The sequence below is a fragment of the Lithobates pipiens genome, unplaced genomic scaffold (genome assembly GCF_037356315.1).
Source record: "Lithobates pipiens isolate NorthernLeopardFrog02 unplaced genomic scaffold, aLitPip1_a1.2 Scaffold_8, whole genome shotgun sequence".
Classification (NCBI taxonomy): Eukaryota; Metazoa; Chordata; class Amphibia; order Anura; family Ranidae; genus Lithobates; species Lithobates pipiens.
The window spans coordinates 160129226-160152156 of NW_027507903.1; the positions used below are offsets into that span (position 1 = coordinate 160129226).

Here is a 22931-nt window from a genome sequence, read left to right on the forward strand (position 1 = left end):
AGGTCATCAAGCCCTAATTCAGTCCCCTATGATATAGGGGAAGCTCTTTAAAAGCCAACCAGAGTCTGACAGATTGTCACGTGCAAACCCTGTCTGTCATGCACAACCAAACTGGACTAAGCAGGTGTGGTATTTGGACCTCCTTAAACTCCTGGCAGACATCCGTGGACTTCTTCAGATTGTTCCGATCTTTTATGATCACTGGGTTTTAACAGCATAGCTGTTGAAGCGTAGGTCCTAAATAATAGTGGCCTATTTGATTCCAGTATTTCTACACTCCTAAAGTTAAGAAATCCTACCCTTGCATACATGACATGGCATGTTATCACCTCAAATTTACTTGGGCTGTCAAGCAAATGGAGTATATGGGTATCCAGTTCACCCCAAATGAATTAGATTTATACCTAGCTAACTATCTCCCTACAATCCCCAGTCTCAAAACCCAAATAACTTCCTGGCCTAAACACCCCCTTTCCTGGATGGGGAGGATCAACTCAAAATGGATGCTCTGCCAAAAATCTGATCTTTTTTGTACCCTACCAATTCCAGTTCCCTCTTTTGTTATTAAATCTTTTGAAAATCATGTGAAGATTTGGTGTCACCGCTAAACGTCTTTCAGGACAGCACCTGGGAGAGTGGCTCCTCCCACTTGCCAACAGGACACAAACCTCCACCAAACTTTGGAGGCTCCTTCCCACATGTTGCCAGTTTTGTATTTCCTCCAGCAGCGAACACTTAGTGGGGAGCTCTCAAGGTGTTGTACTGAGGTCAGGCTCCCTGCTCCACCATTTTTCTTTCCATACCTCAGAGATCAAGTTCCTCCCATTTCCACAGGGTGATGGCAGAAGCTGTGGAATGGGCTCCTTCTCCCTCTTCCTTGTCAGTGCTCGTGGAGAGCCGGGACTGCGCTAGGGGTGGCCGCTTCCAGGAGGCTGCAGACATCTTTATTTTTTATTTATTTATTTTTTTTCAGATCCGGATGCTTCTCTGAATGCCGTCTTAGGATGTGCAGTAAACGCTCCTTTCTTTTTCTTTTTCTTTTTCTTTTTTCTTTTCCTTTTCTTTTTGTCACGGCAGGCCAAGAGCTCTGAACCGGGGGTTAAAAAACCCCCAAAGCAAAATTTCCTGAAGGCTGGAAAAACACACTGTCATGTCAAGCATGCATTGACTCTTTTAGAGGCTTCTTCCTCATGCAGCAATTTCATTGCATCAGTCAAAAAGAAACTGGATGCCACCATTCAATCATTTTGGTGTTTGCTCACAAATCCATCCTCGAGTCAGCTGCCAACCTCACAATCCTCTCAGAGCTCACTGTTAGTCCCAGCAATGGAGGCTGAAGTAGGTCCTCATAACCAGGAAGGATATTCCCCCTCAAATTCTAAGGAGGATGACGACGACTAGGTGGAAAATGCACTTTCAAAATATAAATTGTCTTTAAAGCAAGTAGACGGCCTACTAAGGGCAATTTATGCTACTTTGGGCTTTGAGGAAGAGCGAAAAGAATTGTCTTTGCATGACAGGATATACGCAGGACTCATTAAGCCCAAAAAACTTACTTTTCCAGTCCACGCAGTAATCACTGAGACAATTAAGAAAGAATAGGCTGAACCAGAAAGAAAGCCTTTCTTCCCAAGGGCCTATAAAAGGAGGTTCCCATTTGATGAAGACCCAGCCGCACTTTCAAATAAAGTTCCAAAACTTGATGCAGCCTTTTCTCAGGTTTCAAGATCAACTGATCTGGCATTTGAGGACATGGGGATTTGAAAGGACTACATGGATAAAAAAAAATGGATCAATAGCTTAAGAGGGCTTGACAATTCATCATGGGCAACCTCAAACCAGCAATGGCGACTACTTGTGTCTCTAGGAATATGGAATATTGGGTGAATCAGCTTTAAAGCCCATATAATAGCTGATTCTCCCAAGCAAGAAATTCTTGATTCCTTAACGACTTTGTCAGCAGCTGTAGCTTGTGTTTCAGACGCATCAGCAGAATCTAATAGGATCACAGCATAAGCCTCAGCCCTAACTAACTCAGTCAGAAGGGCGCTGTGTTTAAAGACATGGCGGGGAGATGCGGCATCCAAAAACAAGCTTTGTGGGGGTCCCAGTCTTAGGGGACTTATTGTTGGGCCCTGATTTGGATTCAGTTCTTGGCAGAACTGCAGATAAAAAGTCCTTTCTTGTAAAGAAGAAGAAAAGTTTAAAGTTTCAGTTAAACTTTTTTTCATTCTCAGAGGGCTCAGGAACAAAGTAACAAACCTCCAAGAGAAAAGAAAAATTGGTCCAGGCAGAGGGGAACGGCAAAGGAAATGTCCTTTTCCATCCTCCTGCGTCAACCAGCAAAACGCAATGACAGCCTGTTACAAGTGGGAGGAAGGCTTCAAAATGTCCTCCCCCCTATTGGGCAAGCATGACAGAAAACCAGTATATTCTGAGCATGCTGGCTTAAGGTTCCGAAATAGAATTTTCGTATCAGAAAGGTGCTTTGTAACAAACCTAGCAAGAGATGCAACAAAAAAAATCAAAGTCCAATATATCATAGCTATGCTACAGACTAATCAGTCAGAAGGATTATGTCAGCCCTAGGAACTTTAACCTCGACCATGCCAGCCATTCAATGGACAAGACTACATTTCAGACCTCTCCCAGAGTTTCCTCCTAAAGGTATGGAACCACAGGACGGAATCTGGACGTAAAGGTAAAGAGTCAAATGATTGCTTTGGTGGTGGAGAAATCAAGCAATTCTGTCAAAAGGCCTACTATGGTCATTCCCAATAGAAAAAGTAGTGACGATGAATGCCAGCGTGTTGGGCACTCTTGGATCAGAACTTGGCACAGGGAGAATTGGTCCCGGTCCGAGGCAAAAGGGTCCTCAAATTGGAGGGAACTATCCTCCACGCATTCAGGAGGCAGAATGAAGCTTGAATCCCGAAGTTTTTGCATTGGTCAGATTTACTTCTGCAGGGTCCGATACATCACTTGGATGTGGCCAGACTAAGCCTCACCACCTGGTATGAGGAGCAGTTGTTAAGGGACAAAGGTCTGTCAAAACCCTTAGTAACCACTTTTACTTTCCAGTAGAAAGATGGTAACTAGAAATATTTACACTAAATATTGGAAGGTCTACAATTCCTGGTGTTCGACAAATAGAACTGTAGAAAATTTGGTTTCTATATTGGAATTCCTACAAGATGGTGCAGACAAGGGCCTTGCAGTCAGCACACTTAAGGTGCAAGTGACCACATTGGGAGTTTTTCTGGAGAGACCAGTCTCCTCTGAACCCTTGGTCACAAGATTTTTTTAAGGCACTTCCTAGATCTAGACCAGCTCCAGCTAAGTATTTTCCCAGATGGGATCTATCAGTGGTCCTGCAAGCCCTCACAAAGAAACCTTTTGAACCATTACCAGCAATGTCTCTAATGCCCCATACACACAAGCGGAATTTCTGTCAGCAATTGTCTGATGTGAGCTTTTTGTCCGAAATTTCGACCGTGTGTATGCTCTAATCAGACTTTTTCTGCCAGCAAAAGATTGAGAGCAGGTTCTCTATTTTTCCAACGGAGATTCCGATCGTCTGTATGCAATTTCGACGGGAAAAAAGCATGCATGCTCGGAAGCATTGAACTTCTTTTGCCCGCCTCATTGTAGTGTTGTATGTCACCACGTTCTTAACGCTCAAAAGTTCTGAGAACTTTTGTGTGACCGTGTGTAATGCAAGCTAAGCAGAATTCCGTCCAAAAAAACATCCAACTTTTTTCTGATGGAAATTCCGCTTGTGTGTACAGGGCATAAGAAATCCAACTTTCAAGACTTTATTTCTAGTTGCAATCACATCGGCAAGGAGAATTGGTGAACTGCACGATCTATCGGTTAAAGAATCCTCCTTATCCATCTACCCAGATAGATTATACTTTGAACAAATCCGGGTTTTTACCGAAAGTAGCGTCAGTTCATAACCAGTCGCAAGAGATCATCCTACCAACCTTTTGCTCAAACCCATCGGGGGAGGAGGGGGGGATGGTGGAAGAAAGCCGATTTCACAATTTGGATGTAAGAAGAACTTATATATTGTATTACCTGGAAGTAACAAAGGATTTAAGGTCTTTGGGCTCTTTGTACTTTTTCTGCCAAAAAAGGCCACCAAACATCAATGTTTTTTATTTTGGCAGCCTACTCTGTCGGGACTATCTTCCCCCATTAGGAATTCAAGCACATTCTACCAGGGCTCAAGCCACTACATGGGCAGAAAAAGCTGGTGCCACCCCAGATCAAATTTGTGAGGCGACTACATGGTCAAGTTACGTAATGTTTGTCCGTCATTACAGACTTGATCTTCTGTCAGCAAACGATCAGGCTTTTGGCAGAAAGGTCCTGCAGGATGTGGTCCCTCCATAGGTGGTAAGGCTCGTTTTTATCCTCTCGGGTGCTGTCCTGAAAGACATTTAGGGAAATTTCAAGTAAGGCTTAACGATAACTTGTTTTCCAGGAGTCTTTCAGGACAGTAGCAACCCACCCTTGTTGTTTGATTTTATGCTGTGATTAACCATATTCTGATTATGTGTTCCAGCTTGGGCCGGAGATTCACTACTACTACTACCAACATATGGGAAGGAGCCTCCTTTTAAAGTTTTTGGAGGTGTGTTTCCTGTTGGCAAGTGGGAAGAGCCACTCTCTCAGGTGCTGTCCTGAAAAACAAGTCACTGGTAAGTCTAACTTGAATTTTATTTCTTTCATCATAAACAGGACCTTGTACTTCTTTCACCCTCTCCTGCTCTGGCACATCCCATGGAGATTTACATCCATTATTTGGATGTGGTGCAAGCTGTTTTTTTTAAATGTATTTTTGGCTATGGCTTCTTTCAAACACTGATGTTTTTTTTTTTTTTTTTTTTCATCATTCCTGAGGATCCCCGTAAGCGACTTCCTACCTCTCTTTGTACCATTTCTAGATGGCTTAGGCAGTTTATTCAAGCCTATTAGCTTCACCTTTTCCCATAAAGGTGCACTGCATTGGAACAGTAAGCGCTCGTTGAGCCTTTCTGCTCCAGGCATCGGTTTCTCAGACCTGCAAAGGTTGTCATTTGTTCTTCAATTCATGCTTTACAAGGTTACTGTTGAGGCCTCTGCTGATACAATCTTTGGACGTAAAGTCCTGCAAACAGCTTTTTGAGCTGCAAATAGCCTCCAGTTTTACCATGTTGTGTGTGGGGGTTTTTTGTTGCCAGTGTTCAATTCTTCTGTAGGCAGCAGTATATCCTATACATCAATACCCCTGACACTGTTTACCGAGTATCAATAATGTACAGGGGAAAATGAGACTCTCCCTATTATTGTTGCTTACTATATTAAAGGAATCAATTTTTAAAGTGATTGTAAAGGTTTGGTTTAAAAAAATAAATAAAAACGAACATATTATTATACTTGCCTGCTCTGTGCAAGAGTTTTGCACAGAGCAGCCCCTATCCTCCACTTCTGGGGTGCCCCAGCGGCGCTCCAGGCCACTCATCTTCATTGCATGCCCCCCCCACGGAGAGCCGCTTTTCATGGGCATGTTCACGAGTCCTGCTGCGTCTGTTGCCACTGACAGCAGAACTCTCCCCACTCTTGTGTCACTGGATCTGATTGACAGCAGCTATCAATCTATCCAATGAGGGCAGAGACAGCAACTGGAGGCATTGGGTTCATGCTCATCACTGGAACGAACAGGTTCAGGTAAGAAAAAGGGGGGGGGGGGCAGCTGCAGCACAGAGGGTCTTTCAGCATAGACTGCATTAAGGTGAAAAACCTCTAGACTTTACAACCTCAACCCCTTTATAACTTTTAATATTTTTTTTGTAGTAAAAAAAAATTAAACCTGCATCAACATAGAAACTGCATATGTATGTTCATTTATTTTTTTATTTTTTTATTTTTATTACTAAATGCTTCCTGTGAAATTTTTTAATTTTTTCTTTTTTGTGTATTTATTTTAAGGGTTCAGAATACTTTCTTGTGAAGTGGAAAGGATGGCCAGAGTCGACTAATACATGGGAGCCTGCAGAAAACCTCAAGTGCCCCGCACTTTTAGAGCAGTTTTACAATGACTTTTACTTATATTTATCCAAACTTAATGCTGGTAAATTAAGTAAGCTAAAAATCCACTTTAAATCTGTGGGCCACTCTGCTGCTGACTTTTTAGTAAAGAAGGCTAAACAACGAATTGCACTCAAGCGTTGGGAGGAGGAACTGAACAGGAAAAAATCTCATAATGGAATGCTGTATGTAGAAAACAATGTAGACCTTGAAGGGACTCCCAGAGACTTCTTTTACATTAATGATTACAAGACCACTCCTGGAGTTATCACCTTGGGTGAAGCCATTGTTGGCTGCGAATGCACAGACTGCTTTACGGGTGTATGTTGCCCTATAGAGGCAGGGGTTGTCTTTGCTTACAATGAGCAGCAACAAATTAGGATTCAACCTGGACGCCCTATTTATGAATGCAACTCTAGATGTAAATGTGGTCCAGATTGTCCAAACCGAGTGGTGCAGAAAGGACCCCCTTACTCTTTGTGCATCTTTAGGACGGACGATGGACGTGGCTGGGGGGTTAAAACGCTCCAGAAAATCAAGAAGCACAGCTTTGTTATGGAATATGTTGGTGAGGTATGTAAATATGTCATTGTTTCTGTAAATATAGCTAACTTTGGTATACATTTGATTAGGCTGAGTTCACATATGAGCATGCAGCGGCTCACAGCAGGATTCCGGCGTGTCCTCATTCACCGTTTCAGGTCCCATTTTTAGCCCGAATTTTTGGCTGAATTCGGACCTGAAACAGACCAAAAGATGCACAGGGCTCCTGTGCAAATTGTACCGGAGCCGCTGCGGACATATGTGAACCGGCTCCATAGAGAGGCGGTCACAATCTCCTGCTGTGCAAATTGGATGTGAAGGAAACCGCATCCAGTTCGCACTGGTGTAAACCCAGCCTTAAAGTGTCACTAAAGGCAAATTTTTTTTTAAATTTTAGATAGATTAAAGGGAGTATCATTGGGAAGATTTTCCTTCACTTCCTGATCCATAGTGAGGTGTCACGAGGGTCACCAGAATTGGGGTCCCCATTGGAAGATTTCCCTTTTAATCCTGTTCTGATGTCAATTTGGGGTTTTCATTGACTTTCACTTTCGATGATAATGGTAAACAAATAGGGTGAATCTCCCTAACGGGAGCACAGACAGCAATGACAACCTGGCGAGTTTGCGGGAACCCTGCAAATCCACTGCACTGCATGTCTCCCAGCGGCAGTTCATACTGCCTTATGCGAACTGCTGGGAGTGTCAGTTAAAAGTTAATGAAAACCCCAAATCGGTTTGCATATCAGTGTGATCTGCAAATTCGGACAGGAATTGGATCGCATGGGTGTGAACACCCATGCGATCAGTTTCTGCTGCAGACCAAAAAAGGGTCCTGTGCGAGTTTGATGCAAATTCAGCCGTACTATCTGTATGGCTGAAATTGCATCACATAAAGATCGCATGTGATTTGCAGTGCGGTGCGAATCAAATACGATCTCAGACATCGCACCAGTGGGAACCAGCCCTTGCTAACACTTTTTAATTGTACATTCTGTTTATAAGTTACTCTGATTCTGTGCTTGCTTTTCCACTGAAAGGTGGCTGGATTACTTGTTTGTTTGCCATCTATCTAGGTCAGGGCTCGACAAACCCCGGTCGCCAGGTCGCATTTGCGCCTAGATTTCGTGTCCTGGCGACTGGGGCAACGCTGCTGGGGTATCCTGTCTCCATTTGGACCCCGAACTCCGCCGCGCAATTCCATCGGGCCGCGCCGGCCAGTAATTGAGGCCGCGGCTTTGCGGCCTTCTAAAATCTTTCGGTAGTCTGGCGCCATCTTGTGGTGGATGTAGAAATTACACCCTATTCCAATAATGCTAATTCCTAATGGAGTGAAGCTCCCCTGCCTGTTTTTTGCCCAACGGTGAGAGTGTGGTGGCTGGTAAATGGCTTCTCATTATATTATATATTATTAAATTTATTAATTTATTTATTAATTATATATATATATATATATATATATATATATATATTATTTTTTTTTTTTTTTTTTTTTGTAATTTTTTTTTATTTTTTTTTTTTTGTAAAAAGTAAAAAAAAAATTATTTTAATTAAGGAAAAAAAAAATATTATTTGTAATCCTCCCTGCTTGACCCCTTTCACAAGGGCTGTCTGATCAGGTTCACCTGTCAGTTTTTCAGGCGGACCTGATCGAACCCTTAGCAGGGAAATGGCAGTAAATGAGCGGGAATATGTCGGAAATAATAGTCACATTCTTTTGTTAACCACTTCGTGCCCGCGCTATAGACGAAAGATGTCTACAGCGCGGACACCAATTGCCGGGAGGGCGTCCCTAGACATCCTCCTGTTTACTTCCCCTCTGCACGCCGCCATGGGCGAGCATCGGGGAAGTTCTGTGTTGGCCGTGTCCCTTGGATACAGCCAATCACAGATCATGCTAAATGACCAATCACAGCGGCCATTTAGCACTCGAGCGGTGTGTCCAATGAGAGGTGATCTCATATGTGGGGGGCTGGGGGCTATCTTCCCCTCACTCGTCTCCATGTCAGGCCAGGGACAGGTCCAGATCGCCGTCACCGACCTGGCTCCTAACTTTTTTAGCTGGCTCCTAGATTCCAAGCAAATTTGTCAACCCCTGATCTAGGTACTTCTAGAATGTGAAAGTGAAGAACTGAAATGTAAACCATTTTTTTTTGCAAGTGTGTGTTTGTTTTTTGTTTTTTTTCTAAGCAGTATTCAGCTCAAATACAAAATTTGTAAAATATTGCTGCTTGACTATTCTTGGATGTGGCTTGGGCTTTTTTTCCCCCTTCTATTTTACCAATAACACACTTCCTGTCTTATGCCACATACACACGACCAGTTTTTCCATCAGAATACACTCTGACGGTCTTTCCGACAGAGTTCTGCTGAAACGGACTTGCCTACACACTATCACACCAAAGTCCGATAGTTTAGAATGTGGTGACTTACAACGGGACTAGAAACAGGAAGTTTAATAGCCAATAGCTGCCCTTGCGTCATTTTTGGTCCGTCGGAACTGCATACAGACGAACGGTTTTCCCAGTAGCAATTGATTCAGTCGGAAAGATTTAAAACATGTTCTATTTCTAGGTCCCTCAGAATAAAAAATAAATAAAAAAAAAGTCAGATGAAGTCCACACACGATCGGAATATCTGATGAAATGATTCTGTCTGACTTTTTCTGCTGGAAAGTCTGACAGTGTGTATACGGCCTTAGAATGTCTGTATTCTGGATAAAGCAAAGCAGATGCCTTTGGACAGCAGCATTGTCAGTTTGAGGACAGGGCAATGTTAGACGGGCCATAGACAATGCAAATTTCTTTCCTGCAACCACAATTCCCCCATCCGCACAGACAGCGCTGACAGAGGAATACCTCCTGCCAAGCCATTGTCTTCTCCCGGTGGAGGGGCAGGCAGGGTGAAGCTGTCCCCACCAGGAGAAGACTGTGTTTTTATTGCTAGCGGCTATAGAAGCCACTAGTGATAAGTGAATCCAGCAGGCTGGTTGTACCCAAGTCGATCGGTACATTCAGCCTTCCCACACACTGTTCCTGCTGAACCAGCCAAGACCTTTTAAGACAGGTCTTAAGGCCCATACACACTATTAGATTATCTGCTGAGTTTTTCCTTCAGATTTACCAAAACCATATAGTAGAAGGGCCTGCCTGATTGCATACACATTGAAACTCCTAAGGTTTGTCCTCATATTATATGGTTTTGGTAAATCTGAAGGGAAAAACTCAGCAGATAATCTGATAGTGTGTATGGGGCTTAAGACTTGTCATGTTTAGCCGATTTGATTGAATTTGATGAATTGATTAACAAATTAAAGTTGTACTCCAGCTAGCAATTTTTAAAGTGGCACTTAATACCTTTGTCAACCAACATTATCTATTTTTAATCCTTATGCTGCTAATGTTGGTAAATAGTTTTTACTTTTATATCAGTTGCTTCCTGGTTTCTGACCTAGGCCAAAGTGATGTCATACATCTTATGAGTCTTCATTGACATTTTTTTCTGTCAACTGGAGGAGGGGCTTTTCAGCTTGCCATACCCTCCTACCTGCATGCCTGAGCTAAGGGAAGAGGTATTCCAGAAAGTAAATGTTACATGGATTGTCTGCCCTTACTCAAGATGGCAGTGGGTAGAAATGCTGGTGGGTGTTTGAAAATGATTTCACAACACAAAGCATGGAGATTCATAAAAAAATTACTTGGTTTTATTGGTCAGAAAAACTAGTCATACCATATACAATACATGCAGGAATTAAAATGTGAGCTCTGGTGGACAGCAGACAAGAGATTCTACTGTGGTAAAGATACAAAGTACAGAGTACAAATATGATGCATACATTCATTCTGAAATAGTAAAAAAGTATTCAAATCAAAATCCATTTTGTAATTTCAATAACCATCTGGCATGCTTGATACCCTGGGGCCAAAGTTTATAGTGTATTTCCTATGATTGTTTTTATTTAATTATTTTTTATTATTTCAGGTAATAACAAGTGAAGAGGCAGAAAGAAGGGGTCAGCAGTATGACAGCACGGGAATCACTTACCTGTTTGATTTGGACTATGAGTCAGATGAGTTTACTGTAGATGCCGCTCGATATGGAAATGTCTCACACTTTGTAAATCACAGTGTAAGTGGTATTATTTTCATTAAATCTATGCAGTAAATTTAAAGTATAACTTTTTTTTTGTACACTGAACACTTATTGTCAGAATAAGTGTAATGGTTATTTTGTTACAGGTTATAAAAAGTAATATTGGGCATTGCTGTACAAGCCTCCTGTATGCTTTCATACAGTGTGGTTTTTTTTTTTTTCATATATTGGTATAGTATCTATTTCTGTACTGCAACAGTTTGGATTTTGGACTTCCCATCCTTGTTATGGCTTGAAGAAATGTCACACTTTAGAATCAGCAGGCTTATGTGGAGCTATAGAACACAGCTTACGATCTAGTAGAGCTGCACAATTCTTGAATAAATGAGAATCGCGATTTTATTTGCATAGAAATTAGAATAAAGATCACGATTATCTGCACAACATCATCTATGTTTGAAAGAGCACTGCACAAACAGTGTGAGATAAAATATTGCAACGACCGCCATTTTATTCTCTAGGGTATCTGCTAAAAATATATTGTGACACTGGGGATCGTTGGCTCTAGTAGTAGATGCATTTTTAATAGAGGTCGACGGATATATTTTTTTTCTATGGCCGATGCCGATATTTAGAAATCACGGCGGCCGATGACCGATATATGATGCCGATTTATTTTTTTATTTTTTTTCCCCCCCTACATCTCATAAAATCTAACAGACACCTTTCACACTGGGGCGTTTTTCAGGCACTTTTGGGCTAAAAATAGCGCCTGTAAAGGCTCCCCTGCAGTCTGTGTGAAAGCCTGAGTGCTTTCACACTGAGGCGATGCGCTGGCAGGATGTTAAAAAAAAAAGTCCTGCAAGCAGCATCTTTGGAGTGGTGTATACCGCTCCTCCACCACTCCTGCTCATTGATATGAATGGGCACCACTGCCGAAGCGCATGTAATGTGATTTGGCAACGGCGCTTCACGGGTGCATTTAACCTCTTCCTCGGCCACTAGCTGGGTTATATGCACCCCACTAGCAGCTGAATAGCACCGCTAAAATGACGGTAAAGCGCTGCTTAAACTAGCAGCATTTTATCAACGCCTGCCTGCTCCGGTGTGAAAGCAGCCTTAATAAGTGATACAGAAAATTTCTTACATTTAAACATTTATTAAACAAAACAAACCTCCAATCAGTTTACTTGTGCAGTACAGACCAAAAGTTTGGACACACTTTCTCATTCAAAGAGTTTTCTTTATTTTCAGGACTATGAAAATTGTAGATTCACACTGAAGGCATCAAAACTATGAATTAACACATGTGGAATTATATACTGAACAAAAAAGTGTGAAACAACTGAAAATATAGTGCCTTGCGAAAGTATTCAGCCCCCTTGAACTTTTCAACCTTTTGCCACATTTCAGGCTTCAAACATAAAGATTTAACATTTTTATTTTTTGTGAAGAATCACCAACAAGTGGGACACAATTGTGAAGTGGAACGAAATCTATTGGATTTTGGAAACTTTTTTAACTAATAAAAAAATGAAAAGTGGGGCGTGCAAAATTATTCGGCCCCCTTGCGTTAATACTTTGTAGAGCCACCTTTTGCTGCGATTACAGCTGCAAGTCGCTTGAGGTATGTCTCTATCAGTTTTGCACATCGAGAGACTGAAATTCTTGCCCATTCTTCCTTGCAAAACAGCTCGAGCTCAGTGAGGTTGGATGGGGAGCGTTTGTGAACAGCAGTTTTCAGCTCTTTCCACATATTCTCGATTGGATTCAGTTCTGGACTTTGACTTGGCCATTCTAACACCTGGATACGTTTATTTGTGAACCATTCCTTTGTAGATTTTGCTGTATGTTTGGGATCATTGTCTTGTTGGAAGATAAATCTCCGTTCCAGTTTCAGGTCTTTTGCAGACTCCAACAGGTTTTCATCCAGAATGGTCCTGTATTTGGCTGCATCCATCTTCCCCTCAATTTTAGCCATCTTCCCTGTCCCTGCTGAAGAAAAGCAGGCCCAAACCATGATGCTGCTACCACCATGTTTGACAGTGGGGATGGTGTGTTGAGGGTGATGAGCTGTGTTGCTTTTACGCCAAACATATCGTTTTGCATTGTGGGCGAAAAGTTCGATTTTGGTTTCATCTGACCAGAACACCTTCTTCCACATGTTTGGTGTGTCTCCCAGGTGGCTTGTGGCAAACTTTAGACGAGACTTTTTATGGATATCTTTTGAGAAATGGCTTTCTTCTTGCCACTCTTCCATAAAGGCCAGATTTGTGCAGTGTACGACTGATTGTTGTCCTATGGACAGACTCTCCCACCTCAGCTGTAGTTCTCTGCAGTTCATCCAGAGTGATCATGGGCCTCTTGGCTGCATCCCTGATCAGTCTTCTCCTTGTCTGAGCTGAAAGTTTAGAGGGATGGCCAGGTCTTGGTAGATTTGCAGTGGTCTGATACTCCTTCCATTTCAAAATGATTGCTTGCACAGTGCTCCTTGGGATGTTTAAAGCTTGGGAAATCTTTTTGTATCCAAATCCGGCTTTAAACTTCTCCACAACAGTATTACGGACCTGCCTGGTGTGTTCCTTGGTCTTCATGATGCTCTCTGCGCTTTCAACAGAACCCTGAGACTATCACAGAGCAGGTGCATTTATACAGAGACTTGATTACACACAGGTGGATTCTATTTATCACCATCAGTCATTTAGGACAACATTGGATCATTCAGAGATCCTCGCTGAACTTCTGGAGTGAGTTTGCTGCACTGAAAGTAAAGGGGCCGAATAATTTTGCACACACCACTTTTCAGTTTTTAATTTGCTAAAAAAGTTTAAAATATCCAATAGATTTCGTTCCACTTCACAATTGTGTCCCACTTGTTGGTGATTCTTCAAAAAAAATTAAAATTTTATATCTTTATGTTTGAAGCCTGAAATGTGGCAAAAGGTTGAAAAGTTCAAGGGGGCCGAATACTTTCGCAAGGCACTGTATGTCTTATATTCTAGGTTCTTCAAAGTAGCCACCTTTTGCTTTGATTACTGCTCCGCACACTATTGGCATTCTGTTGATGAGCTTCAAGAGGTAGTCACCTGAAATGGTTTTCAAACAGTCTTGAAGTAGTTCCCAGAGATGCTTAGCACTTGTTGGCCCTTTTGCCTTCACTCTGCGGTCCAGCTCACCCCAAACCATCTCGATTGGGTTCAGGTCCGGTGACTGTGGAGGCCAGGTCATCTGGCGCAGCACCCCATCACTCTCCTTCTTGGTCAAATAGCCCTTACACAGCCTGGAGGTGTGTTTGGGGTCATTGTCCTGTTGAAAAATAAATGATGGTCCAACTAAATGCAAACCGGATGGAATAGCATGCCGCTGCAAGATGCTGTGGTAGCCATGCTAGTTCAATATGCCTTCAATTTTGAATAAATCCCCAACAGTGTCACCAGCAAAGCACCCCTACACCATCACACCTCCTCCATGCTTCACGGTGGGAACCAGGCATGTAGAGTGCATCCGTTCACCTCTTCTGCGTCGCAAAAAGACACGGTGGTTGGAACCAAAGATCTCAAACTTGGACTCATCAGACCAAAGCACAGATTTCCACTGGTCTAATGTCCATTCCTTGTGTTCTTTAGCCCAAACAAATCTCTTCTGCTTGTTGCCTGTCCTCAGCAGTGGTTTCCTAGCAGCTATTTTACCATGAAGGCCTGATTCACACAGTCTCCTCTTAACAGTTGTTCTAGAGATGTGTCTGCTGCTAGAACTCTGTGTGGCATTGACCTATTCTCTAATCTGAGCTGCTGTTAACCTGCGATTTCTGAGGTTGGTGACTCGGATGAACTTATCTTTCGCAGCAGAGGTGACTCTTGGTCTTCCTTTCCTGGGGCGGTCCTCATGTGAGCCAGTTTCTTTGTAGCGCTTGATGGTTTTTGCCACTGCACTTGGGGACACTTTCAAAGTTTTCCCAATTGTTCAGACTGACTGACCTTCATTTCTTAAAGTAATGATGGCCACTCGTTTTTCTTTACTTGGCTGCTTTTTTCTTGACATAATACAAATTCTAACAGTCTATTCAGTAGGACTATCAGCTGTGTACTGTATCTACCTCCTGCACAACACAACTGATGGTCCCAACCCCATTTATAAGGCTTGAAATCCCACTTATTAAACCTGACAGGGCACACCTGTGAAGTGAAAACCATTTCAGGTGACTACCTCTTGAAGCTCATCAACAGAATGCCAAGAGTGTGCGTAGCAGTAATCAAAGCAAAAGGTGGCTACTTTGAAGACCCTAGAATATAAGACATATTTTCAGTTGTTTCACACTTTTTTGTTAAGTATATAATTCCACATGTGTTAATTCATAGTTTTGATGCCTTCAGTGTGAATCTACAATTTTCATAGTCCTGAAAATAAAGAAAACTCTTTGAATGAGAAGGTGTGTCCAAACTTTTTTGGTCTGTACTGTATGTATAATTTAGTTTAAAAAAAAAAAACTATATATTAAAAACAGGTAGTCAAAACTTTGAACGGAAAAAAAAATGTGCTAACTTTTTTTTTTTTAACAATCAGGAGTGCTTTATTAAACATACACATAATACAAAATCTGCATACAAGGCATACTGTAACATCGTACCAAGGTTAGCAAAACAATCATAGTGAACACTGAGGATCTGTGAGCCAAAGGATAGCTATGACAATGATATAACCCTCTTAGGGGGGAAAAAAAGGGTGAAGGCAAGACAGCCGATTCAGAAAAAGAAAAGAGGAAAGGAGGAAAAGAAAACAGAAAAAAAAAAGGGGGGGTGAGAGTAGAGAGGGGGGAGGAGATGCCAGAGAAAGGGGGAGGGGGGAGGAGAGGGAGCTCACCAGAGAGAAACAAGAAAACGCAAGAGGGGTAAGACACAGGGCACCTCGCCACCCTCCGCCCATTATTCAAGGGTAGGTCCAGTCCAAGGGGACCATACCTTGTCAAACTTCCAAGGACATCTCCTACTTAGATAAGTCAATTTGTAAAGAGGCAACACAGCATTGATTTTATTCTCCCATGCAGACACCCTAGGCGGAACTGAGGATGTCCATCGCACCAGAATCTCCCTCCTAGCATAGAAACAAAGGATAGAGATAAGGATCTTACTGTGGTGTGACCTCTGAGCATCCTCTTGTACCCCCAGGAGAGCAAGTTCCGGAGTCCTAGGGACCGACAGTTCCATACGGACATTCATCTGTTCAAAAATCCCTTCCCAGAAGGGCGCTAGGGATGGGCACTCCCAAAACATGTGCAAAAACGAGCCAAGACACGTCCTGCAACGGGGGCAGTACGGGTCCCTGTCCGCATACATCCTAGATAATCTAACTGGAGTGAGATACACCCTATGAAGAAATTTAAGCTGCATTAGTTTGTCACCCGCCGCTATCAAAAAATGTGCTAACTTTACTTTTTTTTTATTATTTATTTATTTATTTTAGTTTTTTTTTTTTTAATCATTCGTGTATTTTTTCATAAAATATTGCAACAATCGCTATTTTATTTCTTAGGATCTCTGCTAAAAAAAAATATATAATTTTTGGGGGTTCTAAGTGATTTTCTAGCAGAAAATACAGGATTTTTACTTGTAAGCAACAAGTGTCAGAAAAGGTTTAGTCTTTAAATGGTTAAACTGAGAACTCCTACACACAAGTTGAGTTTGTTCATAAGTGTAAATATTGTATCTCTTTACTCTTTTCTTGGCAGACTGCCCAGAAAGGAAACAAGTCTTCTCTGAAGACTCAGGCAACTTGCATTGACTTCTATTACAGAAGTCATTTGCAAGTCGCGCTGTAGTTCTAATCGGCTTTTTTATCAGCACAAATGGCCGCTGCCGATTAATTAAAAAACGGCAAATATCTGGCAATATATATCGGTCGACCTCTAATTTTTAAGTGATTCATGGAAGTCCTATTAAGTCGTATATTTTAAGGGTTTGGTAGCCCATTTTTATTAAAAGGCAAACAAAAAGTCTATAACATACAGTTGTGCTCATAAGTTTACATACCCTTGTGGAATTTACGATTTCTTGGCCATTTTTCAGAGAATATGAATAACACAAAACATGTCTTTCACTCATGGTTAGTGTTTGGCTGAAGCCATTTATTATCAATCAACTGTGTTTACTATTTTTAAATCATAATGACAATAGAAACTGCCCAAATGATCCTGATCAAAAGTTGACATACCCTGGTGATTTTGGCCTGGTAACATCAACACAAGTTGGTACAAAGGGGTTTGAATGGCTGTTAAAGGTAACCATCCTCATCTGTGATCTGTTTTCTTGTAATTGGTGTGTATGAAAGTTTAATGCGTTTCTGGACTCCTGACAGACCCTTGCACTGACGTTTCTGGATTTTGAATCACCCCCATGGTATATATACACACACACACACACACACACACACACACACACACACACACACACACACACACACACACACACACACACACACACACACACACACACACACACACACACACACTAATTTATTAAAAAAAATTTTTGTAAACCAAACTAAAATGATAGGTGCTGCTCAAGGCTCCATTGGGTCCTCTTATGTAGCAACCACTTGGAGTGCAGACAAGGACAGCGCTCGTCCCAACTCTAGCCATCTAATGGAAAAAGGGAAGTCCTGGAAGTCGCACATCTCTGCAAAGCCCCATAAGAAGTTGTATGACAGGCTCAGTCTGGGCTCTAACCAGGCCACGCCCCCGCCATCTCACTCCACCTACATGGTGTCAGCCACGCCCTCCTCTCCCCAGCATTGCACTCCAGTGAGCAGTAGTGGGGTAGAGCAGAGAGAGGTGACTGACAGTCACTGTGCTCTGTTAAAAGCAGACCGAGACCTGAGTGATCATGTGATTGTTCAGTTCTCAAACTTAGAGCAGGGGAAAGCTGCAGCATCAGACCTGACCCTGCATAAAAGAGTTAGGTTATTATATACTTCACGATGGATCTACTGTTTTTTGTTTTTTTATTTTCCCCCTGATGGTGATGCTGGGAGGTGACGAAGGTTATCAATATACTGGAGACGCAGTTTACATCAGAATGACAGTTGTGCGCTGTTGACCATTTATTATTTAATGATCCACGCCATTTTGGTACACCCACACGGGGGAGTAAGGTGGTGGAAACACTGGTCTACACTTGGATAATAGAAGAGCAGAAGCACATTGAGCAAATGTATGTACTGTTAATATTTTCTGAAATTTTACAAATTGGTTTATGTACTTTAAATTATAGTGTGTTGCACTTTAATTGATATATGGGTTACTTCCTTTTGCACTTTATTTATACATTAATTGTATTTGTTTTTTGAGGATTTAACGCTGCTCTATTTTTTTTTTTTTTTTTTTTTTTTTTTTACATTTGGTATCACAATTGTAATGTGGCTGCTTTATTCTGTGCACATTTTTATCCAAGCACAGATTATTCTTTGATTTGTATGTATTTAAAGAGGTTGTAACCCTAGGAAAAAAAAAAGATCCTGTTCCTTTATAGCAGGTTAAAGAGCACAGTGCTTGTGCTGCCATTGTGTTCCCCTGAGTGTGCTAACCATGGTAATCATGCCTGCTGATCCATGTTTACTGTGGTCAGGTTATGTGCCTACGTCATCCTGCTGCTTTCCGCTCTGCACCTCCCTCCCTGCCTGTTGGCTCCCCCTCTCCTCCTGCCAGCTATTAGTACCTGGCAGTAAAGTTAAAGAAGGATTCCTGCCAGCCCCTCTGTTCTCTCAAGCAATCCTACAGAGTGTACAAAACGGTCACGTGACCACCAGCCACTCTCCTCCAATCTAAGGGCTACAGTGGGAGGGGCTGAGCGGTCAGCACAAGGGTCACATGACCTCTCCAGCTGACATCAGAGGGAATCTTGCTCCATTATTACATTATGTAGGATGGCTTGATAGAACAGAGGGGATGGCAGTAGTTATTGAGTTTACAACCACTGATTTATTATTTATTATAATTTGTTTTTTTTAGATTGTTTTTAACATGTAGTCTATAAGTAGTATTGCTTGGTATTTATTTTGAGCAGTATTTTAACCTCTATACTTTGAAAGCAAGCTAAATTGGGAAAAAGGGGGGAAAAGTCCTTAAAGGGGTTGTAAAGGTAAATGTTTTTTCACCTTAATGCATTCTATGCATTAAGGTGAAAAAAACATCTGACAGTGCCTGCGCCCCCAGCCCCCCCCCCCCCCCCCCCGTTTTTACTTACCTCACCCCTCGAAAGTCCCTTGCTCGTCCCCGACTTCCTCTTCACCACTTAGCCTGGCCGCTGATTGGCTGGAGTGGATGGATGGAAAGCAGCACAGCCATTGGCTCGCGCTGCTGTCAATCACATCCACTGACGCGGAGCGCCGGGGGCGGGGCCATGTGATACAGCGAGCGGCTATAGCCACCGGCTGTATCACGGAAGCGCGCCCGCAGGTGCTTCTCACCATGCGAGGGAGCTTGCATGAACGTGAGAAGTACCTGCGGGAAGAAGCAGAGACAGCCACTGAGGGACCCCAGAAGAGCAGGTTCGGGGCCACTCTGTGCAAAATGAGCTGGACAGTGGAGGTAAGTATAACATGTTTTGTTATTTAAAATTTTTTTTTTTAACTTTACAATCCCTTTAACTGCTCTGTCTTTCCATTTAGTGTGATCCCAACCTTCAAGTGTATAATGTCTTCATAGACAATCTTGACGTGCGTCTCCCTCGTATTGCACTATTTTCAACAAGATCTATAAAAGCAGGAGAAGAGCTTACATTTGATTACCAAATGAAAGGTAAATATTCACATAGGCTTTTATGTAATACTTTTGTGATGTCTGTCTTTCATGTAGTGTAAACGATCAAACAAATACAGAGCAATTGTTTTGTGCTTAATGGACTTCAGTAACAAAAAGTGAAAGCGATGAACTGCACCAATCCATTGCTAGCAAAAGTTCTCTTTTGTTAACCTAAACACATTCAATTGTCACTACCAGTATTTTTGCCATGGGTTAGCAGGCCTAAGGCCTCATTCACACTTGCTTTGACAAACCTGTGATTTATATACCCTTTTTTTTTTTTTTTTTTTTTTTTAATAGGACATATCTGTACACATTTAATAATTTTTAATGGTATAATTCTCACTGCGTTTTAGTTTAGCTATGCGTCAAGGGGCAAATTGGACACTTTGGGTGTAAACATGCGTAAAGAAAATTATTTATTTATTGTAGGTATAGTGCCATCAATTTTATGCAGAGCTTTACATATATATTGTACATTCACATCAGTCACTGCCCTCAAGGAACTTTACAATCTAAGATCTCTAAAGCCTCATACACACGGTCGGACTTTGTACAAACTTTTCCGTGGACTTTTGTACAAAGGGCGTGGTCCACAAGTTTGTATTGCATACACACGGTCGGACTTTTTGACAACAAACACGAACGTAGTGACGTCACAACATACTGACGCCACTTCAAAAGAGGACGTTCAATGACTCCCAGCGCCACCTTTGGTCAACTTCTGTATTGTAGTCTGATCTTTTGCATTGGTTCTGAGCATGCGTGTTTGTACCTTGTACAAAAGTCCGATGCTTTTGCGTACACACGGTCGGACTTTGCTCGGTCGGATTTTGCTCCATCGGACTTTTGTTGCCAGAAAGTTTGTCCATTCGCACAGCCAACAAAAGTCAGATGAAAACAGAAAAAGTTTGTCCGATGGAGCGTACACACAGTCGGATGTTGCTCCAAAACAGCTAATTTGCATGTTTGTTGTCAAAAAGTCCAACCGTGTGTACGGGCCTTAAGGCTGGTTTCAGGTAATCTGTCTACTCAGTTTTTCAGGTGGACCTGATTGGACCATCCATTGCTCTCTATGGAGTGGCAGATGTCAGCAGACACCCTCCAGCGTCAGTTTTTTTGGGCGGAGCGGACATTGACCTGTCATCCACCTACTCAGTAGGTGGATGCAGACTACGGACAAAGCCCAGGGGAAACCAGCCTTACTCACATTCATACATACACATACTAGGACTAATTTACACAAGCCAATTAACCTACCAGCATGTCTTTTGGTGTGTGGGGGAAAACTGGAGTACCCGGAGGAAACCCACGCAGGCATAGGGAGAACATGCAAACTCCAGGCAGGTAGTGCCGTGGTTGGGATTCGAATCAACGACCATACTGCTGCTAGGTGGAAGTGCCAACCACTTAACCACTATACTACATTTAAATACAGGAGAACATGATTTGGAAAGTATAGGAGTGCGCAGAGGGTGTGCCATGTGTGCCTGGGCACACCCTAATCACTATGTGCAGTGCTGATTCCCTACTGCCCAGGCTTCCCCACCCCGCAGTGCTGCTTGCATCTCCCCTCTTCCACCGGCTGCTGCGGGGGATGTTTCAGGATGGAGAATGGGGGAAGGGGCTAGTAAATATGTAATTTACCGACCCCCTTCTTTTTCCAAATGAACATAGTGAACAAACTCACTCACTGTGTCCATTCATGACTAAAGGCATAGTAAACTGTACTATAGTACTATGTTTCAGTTTGTGAATGAACAGGAAGCTGCTCAGCACAGAGCACTTCACATTGATTCGCTGCCCAGTGCAGCTGAGGCTGCAGAGCTAGAGGCATGTGTGTTTGAGTTTCGGGGTGCACACCTTAATGCAATAGGCTGCGCACACCAATGTTTGGAAGCATAAACATCATTTATACTTCCCAGATAATTTTTTCCTGCATTAAAAAGAAAACTCATTAGACATAATGTGAATGGAAGCCTGAAGCTTGAAAAGTTTTTTTTAAGAGCAGTGAAAGTCATACATTGTTTTATCACCTGACTTGAAGCTAGTATTTTATAGCTGTGGGTATATGTACAGTTGTTCTCATAAGTTTATATACCCTGGCAGAATTTGATTTCTTGGCCATTGTTCAGAGAATATGAATGATAACACAAAAAACCATGTCTTTCACTCATAGTTAGTGTTTGCCTGAAGCCATTTATTATCAATCAACTGTGTGTACTATTTTTTTTAAATCGTAATGACAATGGAAACTACCCAAATGACCCTGATCAAAAGTTTACATACCCTGCTGATTTTGGCCTGATAACATGCACACAAGTTGACACAATGGGTTTGAATGGCTGTTAAAGGTAACCGTCCTCACCTGTGATCTGTTTGCATGTTATTAGTGTGTGTGTGTATAAATATAAGGTCAATGCGTTTCTGGACTCCTGACAGACCCTTGCATCTTTCATCCAGTGCTACACTGACGTTTCTGGCTTTTGAGTCATGAGGAAAGCAAAAGAATTGTCAAAGGATCTGTGGGAAAAGGTAGTTGAACTGTATAAAACAGGAAAAGGATATAAAACGATATCTAAGGAATTTGAGAATGCCAATCAGCAGTGTTCAAACTCTATCCAAGAAGTGGAAAGGGGTTTAGTTGGCCAGGTAGACCAACTAAAATTTCAGCCACAGCCGCCAGGAAAATCGTTCGGGATGCAAAGAAAAAGACACAAATAACTTCAGGTGAAATACAGGACTCTCTGAAAACATGTGGTGTGGCTGTTTCAAGATGCACAATAAGGAGGCACTTGAAGAAAGATGGGCTGCATGGTCGAGTCGCCAGAAGAAAGCAATTACTATGCAAATGCCACAAAGTATCCCACTTACAATAATCCAAACAGCACAGAGACAAGCCTCAAACCTTCTGGCACAAAGTCATTTGGAGTGATGAGACCAAAATTTAGATTTTTGACCACAACCATAAACGCTTCATTTGGAGAGGAGTCAACAAGGCCTGTGATGAAAGGTATGGAGGTGGATCGCTGATGTTTGGGGGTTGTGTGAGCTACAAAGGCACAAGAAATTTGGTCAAAATTGTTGGCAAGATGAATGCAGTATGCTGTCAAAAAATACTGGAGGAACATTTTGCATTCATCAGCCAGGAAGCTGCGGATGGGACGTACTTGGACTTTCCGACATGGCCAAGTCGACCTGTCATTCGCTACAGCAGAATAAACTGAAGGTTCTGGAGTGGCCGTCTCCTGACCTCAATATCATCGAGCCACTCTGGGGAGATGTCAAACGTGCAGTTCATGCAAGACAGCCCAAGAATTTACAGGAACTGGAGGCTTTTTGCCAAGAGGAATGGGCGGCTTTACCATCTGAGAAGATAAAGAGCATCATCCACGATTACCACAAAAGACTTCAAGCTGTCATTGATG

At 42.2% G+C, this 22931-nt stretch overlaps 1 protein-coding gene across 1 annotated transcript in view; it reads left to right on the forward strand.

Moving 5' to 3' along the window:
- SUV39H2 (SUV39H2 histone lysine methyltransferase) overlaps positions 1–22931 on the forward strand; it is a 42152-nt gene that overhangs the window by 14776 nt on the left and 4445 nt on the right. The window contains exons 3-5 of the mRNA XM_077473314.1: positions 5977–6648; positions 10599–10745; positions 19371–19500. Coding sequence (XP_077329440.1) covers positions 5977–6648; positions 10599–10745; positions 19371–19500 — 949 coding nt within the window. The remainder of the gene's footprint in view (positions 1–5976; positions 6649–10598; positions 10746–19370; positions 19501–22931) is intronic.